A 10,942-nucleotide genomic window follows, 5' to 3' on the forward strand; every position below is an offset into this window, starting at 1 on the left:
GGATCTTTGGTGACCCATAGGTTGGGTCCCGACCCATAGGTTGGGAACCACTCCTCTACCACATGAGCCACCACCGGCCCTGATTCTGACCCAATGACGCAGCGCTGGTTCTTGTGGAGGCTGTGAGACTTAGTATAATGGGGTTGTGTATGTGTGTTGTATATATTACTGTGTCATACTGACCTGATGACGCAGCACTGGTTCTTTTTGTTGCGGCGCATGTTGAAGAAGCAGCTGTCGGCCACGGCAAAGACGTGTGGCGGCAGCTCGCCTATCCGGCGGTCCGTGTATGCGTGCACCTGCTCCGGCGTGTAGATGGGCAGCAACTGGTACGGGTTCACCGCCACCAGAATGGAGCCTGTGTACGTCTGGGGAGCACAGGGAGGGAGGGAAGAAGAAAAAGAGAGAGAGAGGTGTGTTTGGGGGTGGGGGTGGGGGTTGGGGTCCAAGTGTATATGTGTGTGTGAGAGAGAGAGAGAGAGAGAGAGAGAGAGAGAGAGAGAGAGAGAGAGAGAGAGAGAGAGAGAGAGAGAGAGAGAGAGAGAGAGAGAGAGAGCATGTTTGTGAGTATATGTGTGTGTGTTTGGCACATGACCAACATGAGAGAGAGGGAGAGAGAGAGAGAGAGAGAGAGAGAGAGAGAGAGAGAGAGAGAGAGAGAGAGAGAGAGAGAGAGAGAGAGAGAGAGATGGAAAGAGGGATAAATAGAAGAGCAGGAGAAGGATAAAGGGCCAGCTGTGATAGTGCCACTGGTGTGTGTATGTGTATGTATTAAAGGCAGCTTAACGCCTTGACACATGTGTACAAGTATAGTATAGTTGTCACTATATAGTTGGGCTTTGAGGCTAGAAGGAAACAAGCTAGGCCTTATGCGTAACAGCTGCATGCTACAGTCAGTTAAATACAGTAGGCCACAACATGACAACATTTTAGCCAGTGAAGCTCGAAACCTTCTCACATTACCCTGTTATGTATCTTTGTATTATCAGTAGGCCTATATGTATATCTATGCTACAGTCAGTTAGATAGGCTCACACTGTGTCACAAGATTACAACACTCAAGCCAGTGAAGCTCCAAACCTTCTCATATCACCCTGTTAAATACGGTATCACTGTATTACAGGACTGCAATCCCTGATAACACTGACACACTGTCACACTATATGGGGCTTACATCCGCGAGGCGTTAATGCATTGGCACGATATCAAAGTTGAACGCCCACCTCCCCACCCCCTCCCTTCTATAGGACCCAGGTAACTATGGAGACAGGAAGCTCCATAGTAACTAATGGGGAAAAGTCTTATCTGAACGCTATTCCAGAGGGATAAACACTGGAAACATATACAAACACTGAAATCGAACCTAAACGACTACTTAACACACATGGAGAGCGTTTTACAACCAGCAGTGGGTCACTGAAGTGTGTTTGTCTGGTATGGAAATGACCTAGTACATGGTACAGTACTATAGGCTACACGTAGGTGGTCAAAGGAGCAGGCACTTTCTGGTTTGTCTAGCATCAGCCCAGAACCAAAGAAATCTTTAAGTGTAAAGGTGATATTTATTTGAGCTCCAAGTCCAAGTTCTCTAACATGAGATGATGCCTTCTTTGCGGGTAGCACGGGTCTTGTTCAGGTCCCCAGACAGACAGCCAGCCAGACAGACAGCCAACATGCTCACACAAGCTCACACAGACACACACACACACACACACACACACACACACACACACACACACACACACACACACACACACACACACACACACATAAACACACACACACACACACACACACACACACACACACACACACACACACACACACACACACACACACACACACACACACACACACACACACACACACACACACACACACACACACACACACACAAACTTACATAGATGGTGCCTTCCTTGTGTCGGACCAGGAGGTTTCGGAGAAGGCCGGCCTCGTTCAGGTCTCCAAGCCGGATCATGTCATCCACCCCATTAATGGAGGTGGGGTGCATCGGCTTCAAACAGCTCTCCAGCTTCTTAGTAATCTTATGCTCCTGTGGGGAGTCACCATAACAAATACGCAACCATCACCAGGGGTGTAAATAATAATCAAAATGTATCAATATATCGCGACACAATCTGACGATTTTGAGTCGCATCGTATCGTGGGGCATTCTTAAATGGGTATGCCACTATTTTGGGCCATAATACAGTTAAAATCGTTGGCCGGGGTTTATAGAGGTGGTAAGTAAAGTATGTGAAGCGTTGTCTTGCTTTAAGACAAGTTAAAAGAGGGAGTATGTAGCTAAGCTAGTGAAAGTCAATGCATCACTGTTGCATGTAGCATGCTACACGGATCCATTGACTTTCACTAGCTTAGCGACATGCTCCCTCTTTTAACTTGTCTTAAAGCAAGACAACTTACATGAAAAATAGGACACTTTACCACCTTTATAAATCCTGGCCAACGATTTTAACTGTATTAATCCCCAAAATAGTGGCATACCCCTTAAAGTATCGAAAAAATAATCGAATCGCTGGCCTCTACCCAATGCCCAATTCGCTAGCTCCATAACATAATAGAACTAGAAAAGTAATTGGAAAAAACTCAAATTGAATCGTACTGTATCATATCGTGGGACATTCTTAAGTATCGAAAATAATCGCATCACATCGAATAATAAGATATCAATATAGAATCGTATCATCATGAAGGCTGTAATATACACCCCTAACCATCACAGAACGGCTATTACAGGTTAATATGACCATTACAGGGTCACCATGAAAATGGATTCATTAGGTACAATCTAGTGCCACATATTCAAAATGACTTGGTTTTGCCTGTCCAATTCAGCCAGCTGATTGGTTGATTGAATGATCACCTGAGTGAATTGGACAGGTAAAACAAGTTTATTTGGAATATGTGGCACTGGATTGTAAATTAATCTATTTTGTCCAGCACTGGTCACTACTCACAGCAACAAATATATGCCCTTTACAGATCCAAAATGACAAAATAAATAGCCCTAACCATTACAGGGCTAATCTGACTCGCCACATTCATGGGTTCTGCCTTTCTCCACGAACATCCATCCGGAGCTACACCATAGGCGTAGGTCTCTTCAGGCATGGTTTTCTTTTTTTAAATCCTTGCATGTGATTGGGGAAACACTTGCCTGGCTTTTTTTGATGAGCTGATACTTTAACTTCACATACATTCGAAAATACTGTCGCTGAGTCAATGTCGATGGCCACTGTTGCTGAAACAACTGTAGCGCTTCACTTATTTTCCCTTTTCCACTACATTTAAATTTTGACCATATCGCATATCGGAAAACCCAGCGATCCTGATTGGTTCTACTGCATTTTGGTTTGGGACGAGGGCCTACCTGATTACTCCATTTACGCCTACCTGATTACCTACATGATTGCTCCAGTCATGTCAATGTTTGTTTGATTTGTCCACCCATCTTATGATAATGTACTTCAAATATGATCCCAAAAGATATTGCTGTGTTACAAGGCACCTGATGTTGTTTCATAACTTTTGGGATGATATTTGGAGTAAGATCCGAAAAAAAAGAAAGTGTAAACAAACAATGCCTCCATTAGAATGGCCAGGATCTCAGAAAGATTTGAACACAAAAAAACTCTGTGTCGTCTGGTACTGACAAGTCAAGGGTAAACTTCAGCAATACAACTGCATGATGAAATTGGCAGGAATTCTCATTTAAAGCTATAGCACTGCTCACCTTCCCCTCATCGTCCATCAGCTGTAGCTCTCCCCTGTCAGACAGCCTAACCTGGGCACCAATGGGCAGCCCCACGCCCGAGTCCAGCCACACATAATCCCCCTGGAGAGGAGCGGAGCAGAGAGGAGAGGAGAGGAGAGGAGAGAAGAGGAGTTATGTGAGATTAGACAGGTGTCATTTTTTGCATTGTGTTGATGATGTACTCATTGAACATCTATACACAGTATAAAGGTAAGCCTACATGATGTGAATATAGACCTCACCTTCTGTAGGATGACCATGGCTGAATTGGTTGTCTCTCCTTTCTGTGGAAGAATAAAAATAGATTACATTATTACATTACATTATACATTACATTACATTGCATTTGGCAGACACTTTATAAACAAAGCCACTTACAGTCGAGGGCACAATCATAGCCAACATCACTAGCAGATACAAAGTGCACAGGAAATATACAGAACCACGATAGATAGAAATAGATAGGTGTGAATACATATGTTATACAACTCAAACTGGCAGTCAATTCAATACCACATGTATGCTTCATGATACAACGATTATAAGTACATTAAGCAAAAAAGAAGGCTTCATGCCGAAATGAAGCCAAAATATCACCCTTTAAATAATTTAGACCAGACAAGTGCGCCGTTCCTTCCTTGTGACTCAATCATTACACCTATTCCACAGTCATAAACGCATGCTGTGTGAGTGGTCAAGATCAGGAAGATTTACACAGACATTTCCTCAAATACCATTTTCATAACATTTGTGTCTCCAATTTATAGAGGCCAAAAAAAGTTCCAACCGAAAAAATACCTAGTAATCACCTCGCCTGTTTAGGCCCAGATTAGTGCTGGTTAAGAAAGAAAAAAACACAAAAAACACAAAACCGAGCCCCAGCATAGGTGGTTGTAATTTACCTGTGGTGAATGCAGTCACAGGGTGGTCTGAGAAGAGACCCCCACCCTGTCGTTAGCGTGTGTGTGTGTCGCCTGTCCTTTGGGTGTGTGTCGTGTCGAGTGAATCAGCGATGTTGTCCACTCCACCCTGCTATCAGAAACACACTGTGCCAGGGAGCAGAAAAGGACGATTCCCGGACGCCCAAACGTTTTATTGCACATAGACTTTGCTCCCTCTGCATAACCACCAACCAACACCTACTTCCATATAAAATATATCATGGCTGCCTCAGTCACCCTACGGTGGACTACAGGAGACTGTTTACTCAACTCGTCACATGGAAGAGTGAAGAGAAAATAGGTTTACAAAAGCATGTCTGAACACATCACTGGTGTGAGTGAGGGTCATTTACAGACAATGCTCTTCAGTTGACCTTCAGGACAAATACATGAAGAAGTAAAATGGGGAAAGCTAGCCTCTGGAACCATCAATGGGTTCACCAGTCAGACACAGGTGGTCCCCTCAAGTTCCCACAAGGTCTGTGGGTGGCAGCTATGTGAATGGTAATCAACTATGTTGGTATCAGCTATGTCAATTGTCAACTCGTGTGGCGCAAAATTGTCACCAAGCTGAATCCCCAAGCCGAGGCCCTTTGGACTCTCTGCTGCATCATAGAGCAGTATAAAACACTCCCGGGCGGCCGGCCTGCTGATTGCTGGGGAGGGCAATAAAAGCTGCATACCTGATAGCACACCTGACAGCTCAGCTCACCTGGTCCACCTCCACCTCTGTTCTCAGAACAGTTGAGCTATATTACATATCACACCTTGCTCATGAAGAATAACCAACCAACCAAGTTCTGACCAAGGTGGGGGCCTGACTTCACATTCTAGTCAGGCAAAACGAAAGGCAGTTTCTTAGGTTTGTTAGAGTATTGACTGCATTTGAACGACAGCATTTAACTCTCTTCTCTACAGGAAAACATGCACAACCAATCTGCTAGATATGTTAGGTTATCCATTTGTTTGTACAACATGATAAGGGTATGACATACCATCCATACCTGACTGTACATGACTGTATAATGGCACAACACAGTCTGTGACACACAAACGCACACACACAGGCGCGCAGACACACACACACACACACACACACACACACACACACACACACACACACACACACACACACGCATATGCACACACAGACGCACGCACAGATGCACGCACAGATGCACGCACAGACGCATGCACAGACGCACGCAGGCACAGACGCACGGACGCACGCACACGCACACAAAATGCTCTAGGCCGGTCCGTTAGGTAAGTGCCCAAGAGATGCTCATGATATACTACCACTTCCTCATTATTCCTCTCTTCCTTCCTCCCTTCCTTCTTTCTATTTCCACTACTGACTATTAGTGCTGTACTCGAGACAGGTCTTGGTCATAAGACCATTTTCCCATGGTTTTGGTCTGGACTTCTTTTGGTCTTGGTCTTGTCATGGTCTCTCGGGCAAAGCGATCTTGAAGGGATTTGTGCATAAATCAAGCCACTCATGCTCAACACAAAACATAATCATAAAACAATGTTGAAGTTAACGTTGATGTTTTACTGTGGTGTCATACGTCTTGTATAAATGAACCCATGTTCATTTTATGCCATAGAGCTGAGCCTTATTATGTTGCTTTTGTTCTTTAGTCCACACTAGTGAGTGATCACATAATCTCTGTATATTCTGTCTAGTCTTGGTCTCGCCCTGTCTTGGTCTTGGTCTCGGTCTTGATACCCTCCTGCCTTGGCAATGTCTCGGTCTTGGGCTAAGTCTTGAGTGCATCCCTATTGTCTAAACCTCAAACCTGAGATGTGGTACAGCTTAGTAGTAGTAGCAGAGGTCAGAGGTCAATAGACAGGTCAATAGACAGGTCAATAAAAGACTTCCCTGTCCTGGTTCATTTCACGTTTCAGTGCTCAGCCCTCACAACAGTGGGTTGTGATGGAAATGGTTGCTACGCCTTGGCTTTTATGCTGTCTATTTCTGGCCTGTCATTGGCCGATGGGTGGGCCGGAGGAATTTGAACTTTTACAAGGAAGTGCGTATCAGCTCCGATTATCAGTGACGCAGTAAAGATGACAAGAAGAGATTTTTCCATAGCTGGGAAATAGGTTGCCGTTGTTGCCAATAGGCTATTGAACAGCGACCTATCATAGGGGTGTGGTGTACTGTATGTTTACAGGTAGTAGTACCCTTGCAATAAGGTCAACAAATTAAACATGACCATTTACATTTGCATTTTACAACATGTGTGTGTAAGATTACAACCTAAGTAAACATTTCATGTTTCATATTTACATTTTATGACTTCCTGAAGATGGGACAATAACACATTTCACACCTGATCATCATTATAAACCAGGGCTAGACTGGGAGCAAACAAAAGGTCCAGGCATTTTTGAGCAACCTGATCTATATTGTGGGTCAGTCTAAGAAAATGTGAAACCCCACATCAGCCCTTGAAGACAGCTAGCCCACCGCTATATGCCTTCTGTAGGCCTATGTCAGATTACCAGTCCAGGGCCCTATTAAGAAGCTGGTTCAGAAGTAAACCAGGTTAACTCATTTTAGCCTGAGGCACCTGCAAAAATCGCCTGCTGACTGCCTACGCTCTTTTTTGGAAAAAGGTGCCCTCTGCCTTTTAATCTTAAATATCTTTGCCTCCGAGGCACATAAAAACATGAGATAGGTTGCATTTAAAAGCTAGGACCCTCATTTTGCATTAGTACGTGTTCATTCAGCTCTAACATACCCACACTTTTAATTTAAAAATCCTGAATGCAGTGTGTATGTTGCTTCAGGCGCCAAAGGTCAAACAACCTTATATGCAACATCAGGATAAAATGGGTCAAGAGGTAAATCATCTAGTAGAAGAGCCAGTGGAGTTCTCATTTTCTTAAGAATCTGGTTTACTCCTGAACCAGCCTCTTAGTATACCCCTCAAGCCCGTTATGAACCTACTATGAAGTATATGCCCCTCTGAGGATTTTATGGTGCAGCCGTGGCCTAGTGGTTAGAGAGTTGGTCGTTCAATCTAGGGGTTGCCGGTTCAAATCCCCCCTGACCTCTCCCTACACCTCCATCCATGGCTGAAGTGCCCTTGAGCAAGGCACCTAACCCCACATTGCTCCAGGGACTGTAACCATCACCCTGAAAAATAGTAGTTGTAAGTCGCTTTGAACAAAAGAAAGCGTCAGCTAAGTGAAATATAAATGTAGTTTAAATATAATGTTTCATATTGAACGAGGTCAGTATGGGCACTCCTCACCTCTGATGCCTCCATAAAGTGGACTAGAGAGGAAAGGTCAACCACTAAACGACTCAGGTGGAGTCACTACAAAGCTCCCTCGTTTGTTTGTTGACATGGGCGTTGTCCATAAAAGGATTTAGATTTTAGATCAAAACACTGTTGACATCTTTCATCTCTCATTATGATTGGAATTTTCAGAAATACCGCAGGGTGTGGAAATTGTACCACTAATATTCTTCAAGTTGAAAATGACAGCAAAAGCTGACCAGTGTCTATCGACCGTTAAAAAAAGAACATTTACATTACACCTGAATGCATCTGTTACCTGTTTGCACTTCAGCTCAAATGTGACTCACGCAGGCTATTGATTTTCACAGGTAGAAGTGGGGGTGGGGAAGGATTTATTGGGACTAACGTTTCAATCATAGATCTTCTTCAAACATCTGCCAAGTCTTTTGCAGGCAAGCAGTGTGCAGAATGCAGATCCTTCCCCAGTTCTACATATGACAGTTTTTGATTTGGCACCTACTGATGCTTTCCTGTTGGATGTGCGCGCTTTCCACTGCATATTGATTTTACACAGGCCACAGGCCTACATTAGGCACAAATCTAATCTATATCCAAAACAAAAAAGTCAACCAATAATACAAGTTAAGCCATTTCAGTTTTCTGGACGTCAAGGCCTGCAGCTCCATTGAAGTATATGATCAAGGCTGTTCATGGCAGTTCATGGAACAGCTCATGGCAGTTTCAGCCTGACCCCAGGGCATTTCTCCTGGTCCAGTATAAAGACAGGATGACTGAGATGGCCTGTCTGTCTGCATGTGTTCAACTTCTGCTTTTTTCGCACACCTCAGCTGGCAGGTGCGTCGGAGATGGCACCATGGGTCGCTCAGCAATAGTTTAAAGAAACTCTTTAATAAACGACGTTTCGACGTCTCCGATTGCCTGATGAAGGTCTAGTACAGAAACGTTGTTTATTAAAGAAAGAACAGCGAAATGGTCAGTGTGCGGGAGTTTCTTTAAACTATGTCTGCATGTGTTCGAAATGATACCAGCTGAAGATCCCACCTCCTTCTTACCTTCATCATTGTAGGCAGCTGAAGGATGTCCATCACTGCAGCCAGCAGCACAAAAGCACCTTTCCTTCCCTCCGTCCTCTCTCCGTCTATTTCCTCTCGTTCTCTCCCTCTGTCCCTCTTGCTGAAAGCGCTGGACAAGCGAAACACTCCTCTGCTCTGCCCTGTCCTCCACACCCCCCTAGTTAAGCTCTTTATCTTCACTTCACTAAACAACACTAAAGTGATCAAAAATACCCAACCAGCCCTTCCACTCCCAGTCCCTGGCCAGGTAGCCAGACATGTAGGCAGACAGGTAGCAAGGGCCACAGAGCTCGGGGAAGATCAATGCAAGTTTCCTGAGGCATGACGTCCCTACCTGTCTATCAAGTGCAGCCTGTCTTTAAGGGCAGTCATGGGTAAGCGGTTAAGGTGTTAGGCTTGCAGCCCAGAGGCTGGCGGTTCAATTCCTGACCTGCCAGGTTGGCGTGGGGAGTAATTCACCAAAGCTGTCCCCCACATCCACATCACACGGTCTATATACAAGTAATTCCAATTTACATGGTTCAAAGAATTTGTGTTACTTTCCCAGCTCGGCTGAACATAAATCAGTGCACATCTTCATGCCATGCTCCAGGAAGCATGAAAGAAAGTCAAGGTCAACTCGTCATAGGGATTGAACCTACAAGCTTCATATTACAAGCCCAGCCATTTAACCACTACTCTATGATGACTCCACCTTCAAACTTGACATATAAAGTAGGATATAAAGTTACCACTTTTCTGTGTAAGTCAAGATCCCATTTTGGTAACTTTAACTTTAAAATCATTGTTGAGCATTTGTTCATTGTCCATTGATTAAATCGTAGTCAAGCCTATTTTAATCATTAATCAAAACTCTTGTGTCCTGCCTCAAGAGTGAAAACATTCAGTCCCTGACCAACTGGGAGCTCTGTGGTGTAGTGGCATACACACTTGACTACAATGGTATAAGTCAAGAGTTCGTATCCCAGGTGGGCATAACTGGCATATCACCAGTGGGCAACACTGGGGGAAACAGAGCAAGATAATTGCCTGCAAGTGTGTAAATCAGACATCCATATATCTGGTTCGCAGAACTGGGCACACTGAGCCAAAGAGACTTGAACTTGCATGACTCCAGTGGGCAAAACTGGGCCCACTGAGAGAGCGACTTGAACTGGCTTGTCTCTGGTGGGCAGAATAGGTCACATACATAGAAAGAGAGACTTGGGTTGTCAGGCAGAACTGGGCACACAGAGAGAGAGACTTGAACTGGCATGTCTCCAGTGAAGAGAGACTTGAACTGGCATGTCTCCAGTGGACAGGGCTGGGCACACTAAGAGAGACTTGAATTGTCATATCTGAGGAACTTGGACAGGTGGGCAACACTGGGCACATTGTCAGAGAGAGACTGGAACTGGCATACTGGTGGGCACAATTAGGGACTCTGAGACACTTGAACAGATATATCTCCAGTGGGCAGAACTGGGCACACAGAGAAAGAGACTTGAACTGGCATATGCAAATCTGGTGGGCAGAATTGACTCCAAGAGAGACTTGACCTGGCATATCTCCAGTGGGTAGAACTGGGCACACATAAAGGGAGACTTGAAGTGGCATATGTCTGGTGGGCAAAATTGGGGACTCTGAGAGACTTGAACTGGCATATCTCAATGGGCCAGAACTGGGTACACAGGGAAAGGGAGGCTTGAACTGGCCTATGTCCAGTGGGTAGAACTGGGCACACATAGAGAAAGAGAGACTTGAACTGGCATATGTAGCCTATGTCTGGTGGGTAGAACTGGGCACACATAGAGAAAGAGAGACTTGAACTGGCATATGTAGCCTATGTCTGGTGGGCAAAATTGGGGACTCTGAGAGACTTAAACTGGGATA

The 10,942-nt window shown here is 44.7% G+C and overlaps 1 protein-coding gene across 1 annotated transcript in view; it reads right to left on the minus strand.

Moving 5' to 3' along the window:
* The window catches only part of LOC134450469 (unconventional myosin-VIIa), a 54,153-nt gene extending 50,115 nt beyond the window's left edge, over window positions 1-4,038 (minus strand). The window contains exons 1-4 of the mRNA XM_063200314.1: window positions 4,021-4,038; window positions 3,758-3,859; window positions 1,904-2,056; window positions 184-368 (exon numbers count right to left, since the gene is read on the minus strand). Coding sequence (XP_063056384.1) covers window positions 184-368; window positions 1,904-2,056; window positions 3,758-3,859; window positions 4,021-4,038 — 458 coding nt within the window. The remainder of the gene's footprint in view (window positions 1-183; window positions 369-1,903; window positions 2,057-3,757; window positions 3,860-4,020) is intronic.
* Window positions 4,039-10,942: the final 6,904 nt, after the last annotated feature.

This window comes from Engraulis encrasicolus, chromosome 6, assembly GCF_034702125.1.
Source record: "Engraulis encrasicolus isolate BLACKSEA-1 chromosome 6, IST_EnEncr_1.0, whole genome shotgun sequence".
NCBI classification, from domain to species: Eukaryota; Metazoa; Chordata; class Actinopteri; order Clupeiformes; family Engraulidae; genus Engraulis; species Engraulis encrasicolus.